The sequence below is a fragment of the Pangasianodon hypophthalmus genome, chromosome 4 (genome assembly GCF_027358585.1).
Source record: "Pangasianodon hypophthalmus isolate fPanHyp1 chromosome 4, fPanHyp1.pri, whole genome shotgun sequence".
NCBI lineage: Eukaryota > Metazoa > Chordata > Actinopteri > Siluriformes > Pangasiidae > Pangasianodon > Pangasianodon hypophthalmus.
The window spans coordinates 1,748,402-1,769,691 of NC_069713.1; the positions used below are offsets into that span (position 1 = coordinate 1,748,402).

The 21,290-nt window shown below is 41.4% G+C and overlaps 2 protein-coding genes across 5 annotated transcripts; one reads left to right on the forward strand and one right to left on the reverse strand.

Moving 5' to 3' along the window:
• Positions 1–1,112: 1,112 nt before the first annotated feature.
• On the reverse strand, positions 1,113–7,281 carry c4h1orf35 (chromosome 4 C1orf35 homolog). The gene is made up of 8 exons (XM_026910260.3): positions 7,031–7,281; positions 5,703–5,853; positions 4,841–4,886; positions 4,659–4,738; positions 4,494–4,566; positions 4,247–4,323; positions 3,783–3,923; positions 1,113–1,561 (listed from the first exon to the last, which is right to left on the reverse strand). The coding sequence occupies exons 1-8, from the start codon at positions 7,125–7,127 to the stop codon at positions 1,381–1,383; spliced, it is 846 nt and encodes a 281-aa protein (XP_026766061.3). The 5' UTR covers positions 7,128–7,281; the 3' UTR covers positions 1,113–1,380.
• guk1a (guanylate kinase 1a) lies at positions 6,445–21,290 on the forward strand. 4 transcript variants are annotated; one of them, XM_026910261.3, is made up of 8 exons: positions 8,685–8,850; positions 18,883–18,996; positions 19,609–19,650; positions 19,744–19,840; positions 20,215–20,353; positions 20,597–20,681; positions 20,776–20,861; positions 21,071–21,290. In XM_026910261.3, the coding sequence occupies exons 1-8, from the start codon at positions 8,817–8,819 to the stop codon at positions 21,104–21,106; spliced, it is 633 nt and encodes a 210-aa protein (XP_026766062.3). In that variant the 5' UTR covers positions 8,685–8,816; the 3' UTR covers positions 21,107–21,290. The 4 variants fall into 4 exon arrangements, with proteins under 4 accessions (XP_053089327.1, XP_026766062.3, XP_053089326.1 ...); XM_053233352.1 differs by lacking the exon at positions 8,685–8,850 and adding an exon at positions 6,445–6,756 and having other exon boundaries at positions 19,609–19,840; XM_053233351.1 differs by having other exon boundaries at positions 19,609–19,840.

Below are 21,290 nucleotides of genomic sequence, written 5' to 3' on the forward strand. Positions count from 1 at the left end.
CAACATCCACGAGTCCCCCAGATCTACTCCTTTGATAAAAACACTAGTCGCTAAATGCTAGGTTAAATAAATAAGTCTTCAACCTCGACTTAAACACTGAGACCGTGTCTGCTTCACGTACATTAACTGGGAGGCTATTCCATAATTTTGGGGCTTGGTAAGAGAAAGCTCTGCCCCCTGCCGTGGTTTTGGCAACGCGTGGTACTGATAGACAGCCTGCATCCTTAGAGCGAAGTAGGCGCGGCGGAACGTAAGGTACTAACATATCGCTTAAATACTGCGGAGCGAGACCGTTTAATGCTTTATAGGTTAGGAGTAATATTTTAAAATCGATGCGGAATCTTACCGGGAGCCAGTGTAATGTAGATAAGACTGGCGTGATATGCTCATACTTCCTAGTCCTAGTCAGGACCCTCGCTGCTGCGTTCTGAACTATCTGAAGCTTATTTATGTGTATAGGCTTATTTAGCTTATTTAAATGAGTGAATCAGCTACAGAAAACAAGTTTCATAGCCTGAAAGAGGGTTTTCTCATATTAGCCTCTAAGTTCTTCGGGTTTCCCGGGTTTTCCTAGTGTGCTTGTCCCATAACATTATCACTTTACCAATTTTCCATTCCCCTAGCATTCCGATTTTTCCTGGTTTCCTAGTCTCCTTATAAGATACACTTTAGGAATTAATGCCTTGACATTCTACAAAGCTTCAGGAGGACTGACCAGTGCGTTCCTGTGGTGTCAGTTACAGTAACTTGTGTGTGTTTGGCTGGAAAAAGCGCTCTCGTCTTCTGATCTGACATTTTTGAGGTCATGTTAGAAACGCGACGGCTTCCACGGCTAAGGACACATCTATCTCTCCTGCTGTCTGATGTGATACTAAAGCTGGATCCTGAAACACCTGAACTGTCACGGCTCCTCTCACCCTCCAGACCTGCTATAGAAACCACTCATTTCCGAGTCTGAGGAGATGAAGAGATCCGATCATCTCCGAAATCTCACAACTGTCGTCTCTCGTTGTCCCAGTTATTCCAACAAAACACGAACAGGTTACTAACGCTCTGATTAGCTTCACTTGGGATGTAAACTCAGCACCTGAATGCGCAGAAAAAAGAGTCAGTTTTATGCAAAAAAAAAAAAATCTCAGTTTATTCATGTGGGTTTTCACAAACAATCCGGTGGCTGTGTCCCAAACACACACACACACACACACACACACTAACTGCTTTAGAACAACATTTAGAGGAAACATAAAGCTTCACCTTAATTAAAAAGATAAAATTGAACACCTTAAATTGCATACAAAATAACAATCCTCATACACACACACACATTTTATCTTAATGAATAAACTGATGAATCTGAGGATCCGCTGTTTCACTTGGATATCAGTCGTCTGAGTCGGTGTCGTGGCGACGGCGGGGTGGGCGGTCCCTGGGAGAAGGGGAGGGGCTTCGATGCCTGACCTTTGACCCCCGATCTGAACGCCTGTCGTGAGCATCGTATCGCCTCTGACTGCCATGTGATGGACTAGAACCACGTTGGTGGTCTCTGGGGGGCTGCTTACGTCTGACACACACACACACACACACACACACACAGGGTCAGACATCTGGGGTGGGCATGAGGTAAAAACATCAAACGCTGCCTTACAGAACACTACACACTAGAAATAATATTGTGATTTGCACGCGTGCTGATCTGAATCCTGATACAAAATAAATGAAATGCTGACACATGCCCAGTCCTGAAGACCTCTGACTCTCTCAGACGTGTCCGATATCACAAGCACGAAGACACAACACACACACAGTCAAACCAGGACCAATGCAGCTAATGGTGCCATAGTGTCCAGAGTCAGAGTCAGAATCAGAATCAGATGCAGGGTCAGATTTAAAATCAGTCAGAAACAGAGTCAGAATCAAAATAAGTCAAAAAAACAGAGTCAGATTCAGAAAGAGTCAGAAACAGAATCAGCATCAGTCAGAATTTGAATAGAATCAGAGTAAGATTTAGAATCAGACTGAATTAGAATAAAAAATCCGTCAGAATCAAAATCAGAGTCAACACAGAGTGAGAATCAAATTCAGAAAAAGAGTAGGAATCAGAGTCAAACTCAGAATCAGAGTCAGCAGCAAAGTCAGAATCAGCTTCAGACTCAATCAAAATGGAAGCAGAGTCGGAATCAGCTTCAGAGTCAGAATCAGAATAAAACTCAGACTGAATCAAAATCAGAGTCAACAGAGTGAGAATCAGATTCAGAAACAAGAGGAATCAGAGTCAGAATCAGAGGCTACTTCCACATTAATCTGGATAGATCTAAAAACTGCATTTTTGTTTTATAACGTTCTTCGACTACACTGGCGTTTTCAATCGTTTTCCAAAAATTGCTCATCCACACTGAAACGTCTGAAAACGCTCATATCCCTATACTGCGCGTTCGTATAACCGTAAGACGCTTTAGTCTGCGTTATTTCCGTTCCGCCGCCGAATAGCAACTGCGAGTGAACATTCCGTCCCCTTTGAAAAAATATAATCTGAAGGTTGTACCAAGTGACTTTAATCTTCAACGACGCCATCAAACTGGATTACCACATCGTCCACCATCTTGTTTGCTTCGAGTTGAACGGGTCACATGACTAAAAATACATCATTGTTTTGAACATCTCCGTTTTCTCAGTTCACGCTACGACCCTAAAATGGCATTTTCAAATTTATCTGCTTGGGAGAGGGTTTTCCAAAAGCTCCGTTTTCGCTGGAGAAAAACGCTGTCGCAGTGTGAACGGAAGGCAAAACGTAGAGAAAAAGATTCGTTTTCAAATTTATCCGGATTAATGTGGATGTAGCCTGAGTCAGGAGCAGAGTCAGGAGCAGAGTCAGGGGCAGAGTCAGGGGCAGAGTCAAGGGGCAGAGTCAGGGGCAGAGTCAGGGGCAGAGTCAGGAGCAGAGTCAGAAACAGAGTCAGGGGCAGAGTCAGGAGCAGAGTCAGGAGCAGAGTCAAGGGGCAGAGTCAGGGGCAGATTCAAGGGGCAGAGTCAGGAGCAGAGTCAGGAGCAGAGTCAGGGGCAGAGTCAGGGGCAGAGTCAGAAACAGAGTCAGGGGCAGAGTCAGGAGCAGAGTCAAGGGGCAGAGTCAAGGGGCAGAGTCAGGAGCAGAGTCAGGAGCAGAGTCAAGGGGCAGAGTCAAGGGGCAGAGTCAGAAACAGAGTCAGGAGCAGAGTCAAGGGGCAGAGTCAGGGGCAGAGTCAGGAGCAGAGTCAGGGGCAGAGTCAAGGGGCAGAGTCAAGGGGCAGAGTCAGGAGCAGAGTCAGGGGCAGAGTCAGGGGCAGAGTCAGGAGCAGAGTCAGAAACAGAGTCAGGGGCAGAGTCAGGAGCAGAGTCAGGGGCAGAGTCAAGGGGCAGAGTCAAGGGGCAGAGTCAGGGGCAGAGTCAGGGGCAGAGTCAGGGGCAGAGTCAGGGGCAGAGTCAAGGGGCAGAGTCAGGAGCAGAGTCAGGGGCAGAGTCAGGGGCAGAGTCAGGGGCAGAGTCAGAAACAGAGTCAGGGGCAGAGTCAGGGGCAGAGTCAGGGGCAGAGTCAAGGGGCAGAGTCAAGGGGCAGAGTCAGGGGCAGAGTCAGGAGCAGAGTCAGGAGCAGAGTCAGGAAAAATAATATTCAGTCTGTACTTTTCCCTCATGTTTCCTTTTTACTTTGATATCAATGTCCATGATTCGTGTAAAACCTGATTATACTGAAGTGTGTTCTTTATCGTAATCGTTCTGTATCGTAGTGAACAGCGTATAAGCCGTATTACCTTTTACGGTCAGCATCCGAGTCGGAGTCAGAGTCAGAAGACGACTCTTTCCTACGCCGCTTCTTCTTCTCTTTCTTCTTCTTCTTCTCCTTTTTGCTTTTCTTCTCCTTTTTACTTTTCTTGTGGTCGTCATTTCTGTCACTGCGTGAACAGATTACTGTTTCAATTAAACACGTTAAGAGAGAGAAAAACAGAACAGCTACAGTGTGCAAAAGTTTCAGCACCCTTCTTCTGATTACTGGTGCCAAAACATTTGCACACAAGTTGTAGTTTATAACGTTCTTTTATTTTTAAAGTGGGATCTTAACAAGCACTGCAGTTCCCCCTGCAGGTGAAATCCTGTACTGCAGTTACAATATTACACACATATTATAAATATAGCGTTATTATAAAGTGTAGATTTATTACACTGTTTAATACTCAAACATGTGCTTTCATTTATTTATCAGTGAAAAAGGCAGAACCTTTTACTCTCTTCTTCTATCCCCGTGTCCTCAGTTTCCTTGGCAGCTGCGGCTTCACCTCCGGCCACCTTATGATGCTGAAAATGGATAAAAAAAGTGATGAAGAGATGTTAAATAAGATTACACACATTTCTTTAATCCGATTATGTGGATCTTTTATCACACAAATAGTCGTGATCATTAGCAAGCTGTCATATCGTGTCATTAAAGTGATGTCATTTCCTGACAGCGAGCGTGTCGAACGTACAGTAAACACCGGGAGACCCATTTTCACCGCTTCCTTCTCCTGTTTGGACAAAATCATCCTCCGACCTCCACCACTGAAACACACGAAACAGTAATTTGAGGGGTCAGAGGTCAAACTCTCATCCAATTAAAATGAAAGTGAGAGATCCTCATTAGCAATTTGTACCTGGAGCTTCCCAGTCCGGAGACTCGGTCCACGTCTCGTTCGTCCCCGTCTCCCTCTCTTCTGCACACATCTACCAAATCCTGCGCAAAAACACAACACTCTGAAACACACCCCGGCTTCGTCCCACACGCTACAGATATTGGTGATGCGTGAATCAGCGTGCGAGGATTTTAAACACACACCTCCTTCGTTAGACCGGCCGGCCGCTTCTGAGCGGTTTTATGACCCCTGAAAAGACAGAAGCAAGAAAAGTCTAATTATAAATATGTAAATAAGGAAACTTTATAGCACTTACAGAGCCTCCATCATTACCTAAAGATGGATGGATGGATGGATGGATGGAGGAGGCGTTTAATGATTACAGATGGATGTAATGATGGAGTTGTGGATGGACAGATAGACGGAATGGTGGAAGGCATGGATGATGGACAGATGTATGAACAGTAACGTCATGAAGCACACGCCCAGCGCGACCATCCTGGTGATGGAGTGATGGATGGACAGATGGATGGAGTGGTGGATTGACAGACAGATGGACAGATGGATGGAGACATGGATTGACAGATAGATGGACAGATGGCTGGAGAGGTGGCCTGACAGATGGATGGATAGATGGATGGAGAGGTGGACTGACAGATAGACAGCTGGATGGAGAAGTGGATTGATGGATCGATGGATTGATGGATGGAGAGGTAGATTGAGAGATAGACGGACAGATGGATGGAGAAGTGTACTGACAGATGGATGGATGGATGGATGGATGGGTGGATTGAAAGATGAATGGACAGATGGATGGAGAAGTGGACAGACAAATGGATGAACAGTAATTTAACTTATAGTGTGACCATCATGGCTTTGTGTTCAGATGGATGGAGTGAAGGATAGAGTGAAGGATGGAGTGATGGACGGAGTGAAGGACGGAGTGATGGATGGGGTGATGGATGGAGTGATGGATGGAGTGAAGGACGGAGTGAAGGACGGAGTGAAGGATGGAGTGATGGATGGAGTGAAGGACGGAGTGATGGATGGAGTGATGGAACTCACAGTGCGACCATCATGGCGTTGTGCTCGGCCTCTCTCACCGCTCGGAGCTCCTGCTCTCTGTCTCTCGTCCCTGAGCTCTGTTTGTCTTTATTAAACCACGTCAGGTCCCTTCCCTTCTGCCAGCGTCCCACTGGAGCCATCAGAGAGTTCCCTACACACACACACACACATGTATACCCACACACACACACATACACACATACACACATGTGCACTAGATATAAACACACAAAAACACCGGCTAAAAACAACACAGAATTCCCAAAAACTATAAATATAACCAACCCACCACAAAAAAACAATATACATCCAAAACAATAAATATCATTTTAAAATTATTTAATTACCCTTCAAAATTAAAAGCAAAATAATTAAAAATATTTTAAATCAGTAAAATTATAATATATATATTTAAAAAAATCTAGATATAAGAAGAAAAAAAACAGTTGGTGTTGGAGTCATTGTCGGAGCGGACGGGTGTGAGGTGTCGGAGCGGACGGGTGTGAGGTGTCGGAGAGGACGGGTGTGAGGTGTCGGAGAGGACGGGTGTCTATCCATCACTCCATACATCACTCCACCCATCTGTCTATCCGGCACGCCATCGTTCACTCCATACATCACTCCAGACATCTGTCTATCCATCTATTCATCACTCTATCCACAACTCCAGGTTTTTTATTTCGTTAAACAGAAACAGGTCTTTTAACCAGTCTTTAGATTATTTAGATTATCCTCCATACAGTTCCTTGCTGCTGTTATAGAAAACAACTTCTGACCAATCAGAATCCAGAATCCAGACAGCAGCGTGGTGTAGAGAGGAGATAAGTGGTGCAGTGCCGAGGAGAGATAACCTCTGTGTAACTGCTTTAGCGCTGATATTGCGCAAATTGTGCGCATGTGTGACGCGCAGAACGCATCCCGCAGAGCTCTCACTAACAGGCGCTGCCGCAGGAATTCATCAACATCAGAAAAAAACAAAAAGAAAACCTTTACCAAAACGCAATTTCCGTGGGGATTACTGTGTATGGAATGAGAGAGGACCTTAAAGAAACAGGTAAGCTCAGCGTGAGGTATGTGTGTGTGAGAGAGAGAGAAAGAGAGAGAGAGAGAGAGAGAGAGAGAGAGAGAGAGAGAGAGAGGGAAAAGAGGCAACGCGTTTACGCAGTGTAAAGAGATTAGCTAGATATAAACACAAACAAGAGTTAAACTGAAATTAAAACATCTAAATAATCTCGAGAATAGATAAATACACCATAAACAGAGTGGATAAATTGTAATAATTGAGTGTAAATAGTGTGTGTGTGTGTGTGTGTGTTTGTGTTGTTTACCCAGATAGTTCTCTCTGTGTTTGTCTACTTTCACATCGTCCCAGTTAAACTGGTCCTGTCCTCCTCTCACTCCTCCTGACCTCGAAGAGCCGAACATCTTCTCTCTTTCTCCAGATTTCACAGTTTGTTTATGAGTGATAATATCATCTGAGGTGTTTTCTTTCTTTAGATATACTGCATTTTACACGTGTATCGATCCAGCAGGTCTACTTCCGGCTTGGCTGTTGCCGTGGTAACCGCTAGAGGGCGCTATGGGGGCGGGGTTTAATCATGGCGGTGTCCCAATCCGCTCACTTCAACTTACATTTAAAAACAAAAACAAAAAACAAAACGAAACAAACCAAAAAAAAAAAAATCAGGATGATAAGTTTTTGTTTTTTTTGTTTTTTTTTTTTAAAATGTGACTTCTTTGAAGGAATTGTCACAGCGTCAAGTGGCAAAAACCGTTGGGAACATCGTTGCTATGGCAACGGGGATATATTGATTTAAATTCTTTTATAAAGATCTTATAAAAGCACAATGACACACGGAAACATCCAGAACATCAACATTTACCTCAGAAAATGTTGGTAAATTGCTAAAAAAAAAAAAAAAAAAAAAAATCCTCACGACTAAAGTTTCACTTTAATTACGCGTGGGCTGCTAACTGAAGCCCCACACGTTCCGCCATTTTGAGAAACATGGCCGCCTTCGTGTTCTGTCAGAAACATGCGAGCTCATGACCAGCGCCACAGCACGAGTTTTCTGTTTCTGATATAATGTAGTGGACGAATAAATGTTGTCATAAATAAACTAGAAAATGTAATTAGTGTCAGAAAGCAATTTACTTAAATAATAACCGAAACATCGACCATCATCATAAACTTCGCACGGAGCCCCACAGGGGACATGGCGATGGGAGGAACGTATATATTTCAAATGCTTTTGCGTTCACTCACAAAGATCTTCGCATTTGCGAGAGAACGCAAAAAAAAAAGAAATCATGAGAGAACGCAAAAGCATTGAAATACAAATTTTCCTTCCGTCTCGTATTTTTTCCCCTCAGGGGCTCCGTAGGAACTGTTCCAGTGTCAAGTGGCAAAAATCGTGGGAACGCCGTTGCTATGGCAACAGGGATATAGAAATTCTTTTATAAAGACGTTATAAACGCATGATGACGCTCAGAAACACCCGAGATTATCTCGTAAATATTAGCTAGCATAATATATTTCTCTCTATACGTAATGTTTTGAAGCGAAGCGAGTAAAAGACACAGATATTATACTTGACTACTTTCCACCCCTGATTACAGCCGATGATTGATTATAATTTTCTTTTTAGTTTTATATTGTATTTGATTTTTTTTTTTTATTAAAGTGAATGTTTTTAAATGTTTTTTAATCAGGCTTTATACAGACAAGCTCAGATTAGTATTTGTGATTAGTTATGACTACGCTGTTACACGTGTCTGTTAAAAAACATAACTTTAAAAAAAAAAAAATCAAGCTGTTATGTCACTTTATGCACATAAACATTGTCCAGGTAAAAATCTTGTAAATATAAGATCAAGACATAGTGCACATGGCTCGGTTTGAGACGCAGCCCGGTGGTGTTCTGCGCACAGTCTGCGCAGCGTTGACGCGCTCGAACTGTTTGAAGCGCCTGCTGCCGCTACTTCCGGGAAAGCGGCGCCCGGTGACGTCACTAGCGCAATGGCTGTGTGCGGAAAGCGATGAGTTGAGTTCCGTGTGCAGGATTGCAGGAGGATCTGTGAGTTTTTCTCTGTTGCAGCTCGGTTTCCTCCCCGATGTACTTGAGGTTTTTCTCCAGAGTTTCCTCAGGTGAGGTTTTCAGCTTTACTGTTTAATAAACAGCGAGTCGCTGATGCTGCATCCGGGGATTTAAGTGGCATCAGCGCGCATCACCTGGATTTGATGGAAGTTATTTCTCTTTGTTTCTCAAGACCTTAAACCCTGCACACACAGCTTTATTTCTGCCCCAGATTCACTTTGTCCCCTTTATTTATTCCCCAAATCCCCCTTTCCCTTTTTATTTCTGCCCCAAATCCCCCTTTCCACTTTTATTTCTGCCTCAAATCCCCTTTTCCCTTTACTTTTGCCCCAGATTCACTTTTTCCCCTTTATTTATTCCCCAAATCCCCCTTTCCCTCTTTATTTCTGCCCCAAATTCACTTTTCTGCTTTACTTCTTCCCTAAATTCACCTTTTTCTCTTTTTTTGCCTTAGATTCCCCCTTTTCCCCCCTTTATTTCTGTCCCAAATTCACTTTTTCTCCTTTATTTCTGCCCCAAATTCACTTTTCCCCCTTTATTTCTGTCCCAAATTCACTTTTTCTCCTTTATTTCTGCCCCAAATTCACTTTTCCCCCTTTTATTTCTGCCATAAATTCCCTTTTTTCCTCTTTATTTCTGCCCCAAATTCACTTTTCCCTTTACTTTTGCCCCAGGTTCCATTTCCCCCTTTTATTTCTGCCCCAGATTCCCTTTTTTCTTCTTTATTTCTGCCCCAGATTCCCTTTTTTCTTCTTTATTTCTGCCCCAGATTCCCTTTTTCTTCTTTATTTCTGCCCCAAATTCACTTTTCCACTTTTAGTTCTGCCCCAGATTCACTTTTTTCTTCTTTATTTCTGCCCCAGATTCACTTTTTCCCCTTGATTTCTGCCCCAGATTCCCTTTTTTTTCTTTATTTCTGCCCCAAATCCCCCTTTCCTTTTTTATTTCTGCCCCAAATTCACTTTTCCACTTTTATTTCTGCCCCAGATTCACTTTTTTCTTCTTTATTTCTGCCCCAGATTCTCTTTTTTCTTCTTTATTTCTGCCCCAGATTCTCTTTTTTCCTCTTTATTTCTGCCCCAGATTCACTTTTTCCCCTTGACTTCTGCCCCATTTGGAGGTAGAATACAGTTTAGTCACGCTCGAGTGTTTGTCAGTCGCAGTATTTGTGTTTAAATAATGAATGACTGAATGCTATTTATATTTGAAAGTGTCACAGTCAGGATAAGACTCTGCTTATAAACACCACGGTACTGAGAGAGTGTTGATTAATGGCACATGAGTGATGTTAATAAACAGTGTTATGTGATGTGTGTTGGCTGAGGAGGAGATCAGAGACTCGTTTATCTCCACTGCTTCAGAGCTTTTTATTACAGTGTAAAGTCCTGCAGGTTTTCACCCCGTCACTGATCCGGCACTGAAACCGTCCTCATGAGTCTCGCGTGATTTCACTCGGAGTGAGTTACAGATAATTAACCTGCATGTGGCACTCGTTAGTCACCATCCTCCTCCTCCTCCGTTTATTAAATATATATATAATATAAAGTAAATAAAGAAACCACGAGTTCCTTTACAATAAAAAAGCAACAAAAAGACGTTTCAAACTTTTTACATCGTCCACTTTCTCCATTTAAAAAAACAAAAACAAAACAAAAAAAACAGTTCACCTTAAAAACCCCACACTTTCTTCACATTACACAAAAACACAAAAAACCTTTCACTTTAAAAAAAAAAAAGGAAAAAAATAAAAGTGACAGTTTGTTCGTTTTCTTTGTTTGTTTACCTTAAAAAAGATTTGTTCATATTAAAAAAAAAACAGAAATGAGTTTGTTTACCTTAAAAAAATAATAATAATAGCTTGTTCACTTAAACATTTTCTTCACGTTTAAAAAACAAAAACAGGTTTTTTTTGCCGTTCTCTTTATAAACAATGACAGGTTGTTAACTTCTTTGATAAAAATGATAGTTTGCTGACCTGAAGGGGGAAAGACACGATAAACAAACTCTATATTACTGTTTATAATAACATCATAGCATATTTAAAAAGTTAAAACTAAACTTTATAAAAATTGTAGTGACATTATAGTGACATAGTGGAGTTATAGCAAGGATGTAATGACATTATAGTGACATAGTGGAGTTATGGTGAGGTTATGATGGCATTATAGTGACATAGTGGAGTTATAGCAAGGATGTAATGACATTATAGTGACATAGTGGAGTTATAGCAAGGATGTAATGACATTATAGTGACATAGTGGAGTTATGGTGAGGTTATGATGGCATTATAGTGACATAGTGGAGTTATGGCGAGGTTATGATGACATTTTGGTGACATAGTGGAGTTATAGCAAGGATGTAATGACATTATAGTGACATAGTGGAGTTATAGCAAGGATGTAATGACATTATAGTGACATAGTGGAGTTATGGTGAGGTTATGATGGCATTATAGTGACATAGTGGAGTTATGGCGAGGTTATGATGACATTATAGTGACATAGTGGAGTTATAGCGAGGATGTAATGACATTATAGTGACATAGTGGAGTTATAGTTAGGTTATGATGGCATTATAGTGACATAATGGAGTTATAGCAAGGAAGTAGTGGCGTTATAGTGACATTATAGTGGAGTTTAGTGGACTTACATTGATGTTAAGGTGGAGTTATAATGACATTACAGTGGCGTTACAGTGGAGTTATGGTGGTGTTATAGTGGTGTCATAGTGGAGTTATAGTGGCATCATGGCGGCATTATAGGAGCGTTATGATGGTGTTACAGTGGAGTTATAGTGGAGTTATAGAAGCATTATGATGGCGTTACAGTGGAGTTATAGTGGAGTTATAGAAGCATTATGGTGGCGTTACAGTGGAGTTATAGTGAAGTTATAGAAGCATTATGATGGCATTACAGTGGAGTTATAGTGGAGTTATAGAAGCATTATGATGGCATTACAGTGGAGTTATAGTGGAGTTATAGAAGCATTATGATGGCGTTACAGTGGAGTTATAGTGGAGTTATAGAAGCATTATGGTGGCGTTACAGTGGAGTTATAGTGGAGTTATAGAAGCATTATGATGGTGTTACAGTGGCATTACAGTGGAGTCATAGAAGCATTATGGTGGCGTTACAGTGGAGTTATAGTGGAGTTATAGAAGCATTATGGTGGCGTTACAGTGGAGTTATAGTGGAGTTATAGAAGCATTATGATGGTGTTACAGTGGCATTACAGTGGAGTCATAGAAGCATTATGGTGGCGTTACAGTGGAGTTATAGTGGAGTCATAGAAGCATTATGGTGGCGTTACAGTGGAGTTATAGTGGAGTTATAGAAGCGTTATGGTGGCGTTACAGTGGAGTTATAGTGGAGTTATAGAAGCATTATGATGGCGTTACAGTGGAGTTATAGTGGAGTTATAGAAGCGTTATGGTGGCGTTACAGTGGAGTTATAGTGGAGTTATAGAAGCATTATGATGGCGTTACAGTGGAGTTATAGTGGAGTTATAGAAGCGTTATGGTGGCGTTACAGTGGAGTTATAGCGGAGTTATAGAAGCGTTATGGTGGCGTTACAGTGGAGTTATAGTGGAGTTATAGAAGCGTTATGGTGGCGTTACAGTGGAGTTATAGCGGAGTTATAGAAGCGTTATGGTGGCGTTACAGTGGAGTTATAGTGGAGTTATAGAAGCGTTATGATGGCGTTACAGTGGAGTTATAGTGGAGTTATAGAAGCGTTATGATGGCGTTACAGTGGAGTTATAGTGGAGTTATAGAAGCATTATGGTGGCGTTACAGTGGAGTTATAGCGGAGTTATAGAAGCATTATGGTGGCGTTACAGTGGAGTTATAGTGGAGTTATAGAAGCGTTATGATGGCGTTACAGTGGAGTTATAGTGGAGTTATAGAAGCGTTATGGTGGCGTTACAGTGGAGTTATAGCGGAGTTATAGAAGCATTATGGTGGCGTTACAGTGGAGTTATAGCGGAGTTATAGAAGCATTATGGTGGCGTTACAGTGGAGTTATAGCGGAGTTATAGAAGCATTATGATGGCATTACAGTGGAGTTATAGTGGAGTTATAGAAGCGTTATGGTGGAGTTACAGTGGAGTTATAGTGGAGTTATAGAAGCATTATGGTGGCGTTACAGTGGAGTTATAGTGAAGTTATAGAAGCATTATGATGGCATTACAGTGGAGTTATAGTGGAGTTATAGAAGCATTATGGTGGCGTTACAGTGGAGTTATAGTGGAGTTATAGAAGCATTATGATGGCGTTACAGTGGAGTTATAGTGGAGTTATAGAAGCATTATGGTGGCGTTACAGTGGAGTTATAGCGGAGTTATAGAAGCATTATGGTGGAGTTACAGTGGAGTTATAGCGGAGTTATAGAAGCATTATGGTGGAGTTACAGTGGAGTTATAGTGGAGTTATAGAAGCATTATGGTGGCGTTACAGTGGAGTTATAGTGAAGTTATAGAAGCATTATGATGGCGTTACAGTGGAGTTATAGTGGAGTTATAGAAGCGTTATGATGGCGTTACAGTGGAGTTATAGCGGAGTTATAGAAGCATTATGATGGCATTACAGTGGAGTTATAGTGGAGTTATAGAAGCATTATGGTGGCGTTACAGTGGAGTTATAGTGAAGTTATAGAAGCATTATGATGGCATTACAGTGGAGTTATAGTGGAGTTATAGAAGCATTATGATGGCGTTACAGTGGAGTTATAGTGGAGTTATAGAAGCATTATGGTGGCGTTACAGTGGAGTTATAGTGGAGTTATAGAAGCATTATGGTGGCGTTACAGTGGAGTTATAGTGAAGTTATAGAAGCATTATGATGGCATTACAGTGGAGTTATAGTGGAGTTATAGAAGCATTATGGTGGCGTTACAGTGGAGTTATAGTGGAGTTATAGAAGCATTATGATGGCATTACAGTGGAGTTATAGTGGAGTTATAGAAGCATTATGGTGGCGTTACAGTGGAGTTATAGTGGAGTTATAGAAGCATTATGGTGGCGTTACAGTGGAGTTATAGCGGAGTTATAGAAGCATTATGGTGGAGTTACAGTGGAGTTATAGTGGAGTTATAGAAGCATTATGATGGCATTACAGTGGAGTTATAGTGGAGTTATAGAAGCATTATGGTGGCGTTACAGTGGAGTTATAGTGAAGTTATAGAAGCATTATGATGGCATTACAGTGGAGTTATAGTGGAGTTATAGAAGCATTATGATGGCGTTACAGTGGAGTTATAGCGGAGTTATAGAAGCATTATGATGGCATTACAGTGGAGTTATAGTGGAGTTATAGAAGCGTTATGGTGGAGTTACAGTGGAGTTATAGTGGAGTTATAGAAGCATTATGGTGGCGTTACAGTGGAGTTATAGTGAAGTTATAGAAGCATTATGATGGCATTACAGTGGAGTTATAGTGGAGTTATAGAAGCATTATGGTGGCGTTACAGTGGAGTTATAGTGGAGTTATAGAAGCATTATGATGGCATTACAGTGGAGTTATAGTGGAGTTATAGAAGCATTATGGTGGCGTTACAGTGGAGTTATAGTGGAGTTATAGAAGCATTATGGTGGCGTTACAGTGGAGTTATAGCGGAGTTATAGAAGCATTATGGTGGAGTTACAGTGGAGTTATAGTGGAGTTATAGAAGCATTATGATGGCATTACAGTGGAGTTATAGTGGAGTTATAGAAGCATTATGGTGGCGTTACAGTGGAGTTATAGTGAAGTTATAGAAGCATTATGATGGCATTACAGTGGAGTTATAGTGGAGTTATAGAAGCATTATGATGGCGTTACAGTGGAGTTATAGCGGAGTTATAGAAGCATTATGGTGGCGTTACAGTGGAGTTATAGTGGAGTTATAGAAGCGTTATTGTGGCGTTACAGTGGAGTTATAGTGGAGTTATAGAAGCATTATGGTGGCGTTACAGTGGAGTTATAGCGGAGTTATAGAAGCGTTATGGTGGAGTTACAGTGGAGTTATAGTGGAGTTATAGAAGCATTATGATGGCATTACAGTGGAGTTATAGTGGAGTTATAGAAGCATTATGGTGGCGTTACAGTGGAGTTATAGTGAAGTTATAGAAGCATTATGATGGCATTACAGTGGAGTTATAGTGGAGTTATAGAAGCATTATGGTGGCGTTACAGTGGAGTTATAGTGGAGTTATAGAAGCATTACAGTGGAGTTACAGTGGAGTTATAGTGGAGTTATAGAAGCATTATGATGGCGTTACAGTGGAGTTATAGTGGAGTTATAGAAGCATTATGATGGCGTTACAGTGGAGTTATAGTGGAGTTATAGAAGCATTATGGTGGCGTTACAGTGGAGTTATAGTGGAGTTATAGAAGCATTATGGTGGCGTTACAGTGGAGTTATAGGTTAGGTTCGGCTTTATTGTCACTGCCAGAGTACAAGTACAGAGACAAAGAAATGCAGTCAGCATCCAACCAGTAGAGCAAATAGCAAATAAATTAAATGAGGTAATGAGGTCATGGTGCAGTAAGTTAACAGTGTACAGTGTAGAGGTAAAGGTAAACAGTATGATGCATATGCCTGCAGAGAACAGTAGTGTCTGATGCTAGTGTTTAATTATAAGGTGGAGGTTTGCAGTTAATGCTTGGAAGTTCAGCATCAGTACAGCTGAAGGGAAAAAGCTGTTCCTGAGTCTTTTTGTAGACGTCTCTAGTGTTTTCTTGATGGGAGACCCACACACACAGTCCAGGGTGGGGATGGGAGGTGTCCTCGATAACACCTCTCACTCTCCACAAGCAACTGCGTCAGGCAGTTTTCACTACCCGCTGTCGTGCCTTCTGGTCACACACGTTATAATGTAGTTACAGCAGCAGAAGTTTCCAGAAGGTCAGAGCTGATCTGAGGTCAGTAAAGTAAAGGTTGTGATGTAGCTCCTGACTCTGACATGGAAAAGGAGCAGTTCGTGGATTCTAGCACTGAGTGAAGTCAAGAGCTGCTGTCAGTGCCAGCTGTTACACACACACACATACACACACACACACATATATATGTGTATGTATATATATATATATATATATATATATATATATATATATATATGTATATATATATATATGTGTGTGTGTGTGTGTGTGTATATACTGTATACACACCCCACACATACATATATACACACACATTCCACACACACCCACACATACCACACAATCATATACACACACAAAGGCAGCTGTAAGAATCACAGAGGGGTGTGGCATTAAACATGTTAATGCCTTTTGTGAGACACACTGAGAGTGAGACCCAGTGATATGGAGTGAGAGTTAGACATGGTGTGCGTGAGACAGTGAGACATGGTGAGAGTGAGACACTGAAACATGAGGAGACAGTGTCAGGAGACGGCATGTCTCAGCATGTGAGACAAGCTTAGACAGTGAGACACAGTGAGAGTGAGACCATGAGAAATTGAGACATGTTGAGACACAGTGAGAAAGTGAGACCCTGTGAGACACAGTGAGAGTAAGACATGCTGAGACCCCGTGAGAAAGTTTCACATTCCTGCTTTTCGTACCTTGCTGTGCGTGCTCTGACAGATAATGGAGTCTGAGTTTCTCCTGTCAGAGTTCAGCAGTCAGACTGGATTTTTCCTGGTAGTTATTTTTACTCCTCTGAGGTAGAGACTGAAGCAGGTGATGATGGGCGGGGCTGTGGGACGGGACACTGTACGGATCAGTGTGTGATGTTGAGCGATGAGGCGAGTCAGTCACACCACCGATCTCTACATGTCCGATTACTGACCTCAAAACAGCTGCTGAAAGCGACACACACTTCTTTTTTTTTTTTAATGGAGTAAATATTGGCACAGTGTTACACTGAGACACACACTGTTTTTCTTTTCCTTCTTCTTTTTCTTCTTCTTAGGGGTCCAAGCACTTAGTCCAGGAACCTTATCATTTGAATTTGTTCTTATTAGGGGTCCAAGCACTTGTTGAAAATGAACTTCTTGGTTTGATTCCTGCATCATACATGTGTGGGATTGTAGAATAACCTTCTCCTCATCCATGAAGACATTATTTTTATCAACCTCTGGGGTGTAAATGAACACACAATCTTTCCTATAGCGCAGCTTTTTAAACATCTATCTATCTATCTATCTATCTATCTGAGCAAGTTCCTTGTATACAGTATTAGTTTTTTTTTCATTAAATGCAAATCCACTTCTTTCTCTTCTTCTGTTCCTCCTCCACTTCTCTGAAGCTTTGATTTATCCTTCTTCCTTATTTTCCCCCTTCCTCTTCATCTTACTTATCTTTCTCTTCTTCCTTCTTTTTATTATTTTACACCTTCTCTTTTTCTTCTTATTTTTCTTTTTTTCACCTGTTTCTCTGTGCGATGGTGGATCCACTGTTTGGTGATGATTTTCTCCTTTAGTTGGGGCTGTCCAATTAACACACGATTTACACAGCAACACACACACACACACACACACACACACACACACAGAGGCACACCCTAAAGAAATCCGTGCCTGATGTGATGGCTGGTTTGAATGCTGAATTTAAGAAGCAGTTGTTTGGCCGGGTGCTGGCCCTGCCACACACACACACACACACACACACACACACACACACACACACACACACACACACCTATATAAACACACCTGTGGACAGTTGCAGTGTAGTTTCTGTTTTCACTCTCGCATAGCCGTGCCTCAGGAAGGTGAGTCTGATCTTTCTGTTTCTACATCTAAGTGTGTGTGTGTGTGTGTGTAAAATGTTAATGAACTTTGTGAACATTATGGAAAACTGCTTATTTGAAAACTTTGACATTATTTAAAATAGTCGCCCAGTTTTTGTCCTCCTGTACACTAGGCACTAGGTGCATTCACTTGTTTTATTTTTATTTGTGTTTACACAAGTACACTAGTTTTTCCCCATTATTCACTAAACAGTTTATTTATTTTCCCTCTGTTACCTGGCACCTGTGTTTATTCTCTATTACACCAGGGGGCGCTGTGTCTTTTATTTAATAAAGCTTAACAGCCTTGATTTATTTGTTTTTTGTTTATCTGTTGTGCACGGTTCTTCTTCTTCTTTCTTCTTCTTATCACCATTATTATTGTTATTATTATTATTATTATTATTATTATTATTATATAACAATACTTAACATGTGACAGCTGTAAGTCCTGTCAAGTAGTCAAAAATCAAATGTTAAAAAATAATGTAATGAAATACACAAGAATAAAATATGATGATGTGAAAACAATAATACACATAAATAAAAAAACACAAATATCTAAAAAAAAAAAAAAGTATAAATAAAGAAACATGCAAAAAAAGTTAAATACTCTTAAAATATCTGGATTGAGAAGAAAAAAAATCTAAAAAATTTGGAAAAAAAAATCTGTTTAGAGGAAGAATGCTGGAAGGTAAAGAGTGGACATACAGGTATTTATAGAATATTTATATCATATTCAGAAAAGGAGGCACAAACCTTTGACCTGATGTGATATTGATGTTTTTTTCCCCGCTATTTATATATGAACATAAACTTGTGACCTTTGTTGTTTGTTGGAGGTGAAGGACCGTGTGTTCTGTGAGATTGGAGGTGAAGTGTGTTTGAGGTAATTAGCCTCCTGAGGAGCGCCTCAGCTAACAGTGCAGTAATTAACGAGTATGCTAATGAGCTCGAGACAGAGCGTGCTAACGAGCTCAGGTGTTGATTAGTCCTTATTAATCACGTACAGCTCGGGGAGAATTCAATTATTGGGAGTGGGAGCTCCAGCAAAACAGCTGTGGGCTGCATCCCAAACCACGTACCACTGTACTATTTAAAGTACCCTGTGATCGGTTACTATGACAACCACAGGTGATGTACTATTATTCTACCACACTGAACAGTGTGGATTGGGACAAAACCCATTGGTGACGCTAGAACACGCAGTTGTTTCGTTATTATATCAATTCCAAAAAACACTTGATAAGAACATCAGCTTTGTTATATTTGAATTTTTACTGAACCTGTGTGTGTGTGTGTGTGTGTGTTTGTGTGTGTGTGTGTGTGTGTGTGTGTGTGTGTGTAGTGATGGCAGGACCGAGGCCGGTGGTTTTCAGCGGGCCCTCAGGTGCTGGAAAAAGCACACTACTCAAAAAGCTGCTCAAAGAGTTCGACGGAGTCTTCGGCTTCAGCGTCTCCCGTAAGTCTCACACACACACACACACACACACACGCTGAAACACACACACACACACACACGCTCAAACACACACACATGCTCAAACACACACACACACATACACTCAAACATACACACACGCTCAAACACACACACATGCTGAAACACACACACACACACACACACTCAAACATACACACACATACACGCTCAAACACACACACATGCTCAAACATACACACACACACACACACACACACACTCAAACATACACACACACACACATGCTCAAACATACACACACACACACGCTCAAACATACACACACACACACACACACATGCTCAAACATACACACACACACACACGAACATTGGGTTCTATCTTAAATGCCAGATAACTAGAAGCGTGTCATGTCGTTACATGTATGTCTGAGCGTGTGTGTGTGTGTGTCTGAGCGTGTGTGTGTGTGTGTGTCTGAGCGTGTGTGTGTGTGTCTGAGCGCGTGTGTGTGTGTGTGTCTGAGTGTGTGTGTGTGTGTGTGTGTGTGTGTGTGTGTGAGAGAGAGAGATATGTTGTTGATGATGATGATGATGATGGGGTTTATTAGTTTATTTTACTTTTTCCTCTCAGATACGACACGGAAACCTCGTCCAGGAGAGGAGAATGGAAAAGGTATATACACACACACACACACACACAAACACAAAACACACACACACATACACACACAGTGTGTAACAGTGTGTGTTACGTTATGTGTTACAGATTATCATTACGTGAGCAGGGAGGACATGGTGGCGGGAGTCGCTAAAGGAGAGTTTATTGAGAGTGCAGAATTCTCAGGGAACATGTATGGAACAAGGTACACACACTACTGCCTCCATACAACCTGTGTGTGTGTGTGTGTGTGGTTTAAATAATTGGGTCACTGTAATTACAGCATAAATTAACTATTTTCTTATTAATTTATGAACACATCTGAGGTAAATGTTGACGTTCCGGATAATTCTGTGTCATTTCCATGGTCACTGTGTTAGCGGTTTGATGCTAAGTGTAATTACAGTGTAAGTTAAGTATTTTCTTATTAACTTATTAAGACTTCTGAGGTAAATGTTGACGTTCCGGATAATTATGTGTCATGTTCTTTGAGATGGTTCACTTTCGCTGTGTGGTACTCTGAGTGGTAAAAGTGTGTGTGTGTGTGTGTGTGTGTGTGTGTGTGTGTTTCCCCTACAGTAAAGCTGCAGTCCAGGCCGTTCAGGCCCAAAATCTGATTTGCATTTTGGACATCGACATGCAGGGAGTGAAGAGCATCAAGAAAACCAATTTAAACCCCATCTATGTCTCCATCCAACCTCCATCCATGGATGTGCTGGTATACACACACTCACACACACACACACACACACACACACACACACACTACAACACAGACCCTCAGCTAAACAATGACCTAAAATTCATCCCAAACCACACGCCCTGTTATGTTTAAATGATTAATAACTAATGTGAGTTTGTTGTGTGTGTTTCTCTGCAAACTTCCCTCTCTGTGTGTGTATGTGTGTGTGTGTGTGTGTGTGTGTGTGTGTGTGTGTGTGTATGTGTGTGTGTGTGTTAGGAGAAGAGGTTAAGGGCGAGACAGACTGAGTCTGAGGAGAGTTTACATAAGCGACTCCAGACTGCACTTGTCGAAATGAAGTTCAGTAAGTGATACACACACACACACACACACACACACACACACAGTACAGCCTTGTACATGTGCGGGTGTATAGTTGTGTATCTTGTGTGTTTCAGGTAAAGAAGCGGGTCAGTTTGACGTGGTCATCGTTAACGATAATCTGGATGAAGCGTACGAGAAACTAAAAGCAGCTCTGCTCCAGGTCACAACTTTCACCTCACACTTTCACTTCTGCATTCTGATTGGTCAGAAGGTGTTGAATAGTTTTCTATAACAGCAGCTCTGACAGTAGCACAGGTTTACATTAATGCACTCACTCTAATACGTTATCTATCGTTTCTATAGTAACAGCTCATTCACAGGGACGTGTACTCATGTCTCTCTTTTTTTTTTTTTTTTTAAAAAAAACAGGAAATCCAAAAAGTCAAAAACACCACCAAAGCCTGAAGGGCCAACATCTGGCCATCGAAGACCAGCGCTCAGAGACGGCAACATTCCAGACACACACACACACACACACACACACACTCTCTGCTTACACACTCCTCTCCCTCACACAAGGCTGATATATTCATACAGCTTCTGAAGGGAAAATGTTATTTAAATAAAATAAACATCTTTTTATTCTTAA

Coding starts and splice junctions, on each gene's coding strand:
- c4h1orf35 (XM_026910260.3), bottom strand. CDS start 7,127: ATGTTCGGCTCTTCGAGGTCAGGAGGAGTGAGAGGAGGACAGGACCAG. Junction 4,887..5,702: donor AACGCCATGATGGTCGCACT/GTGAGTTCCATC, acceptor CTGTCTTTTCAG/GGGTCATAAAACCGCTCAGA. Junction 3,924..4,246: donor ATAGAAGAAGAGAGTAAAAG/GTTCTGCCTTTT, acceptor CTGTTCACGCAG/TGACAGAAATGACGACCACA.
- guk1a (XM_053233351.1), top strand. CDS start 8,817: ATGTACTTGAGGTTTTTCTCCAGAGTTTCCTCAG. Junction 8,851..18,882: donor TTTCTCCAGAGTTTCCTCAG/GTGAGGTTTTCA, acceptor GTGTGTGTGTAG/TGATGGCAGGACCGAGGCCG. Junction 19,841..20,214: donor GGGAACATGTATGGAACAAG/GTACACACACTA, acceptor TTTCCCCTACAG/TAAAGCTGCAGTCCAGGCCG.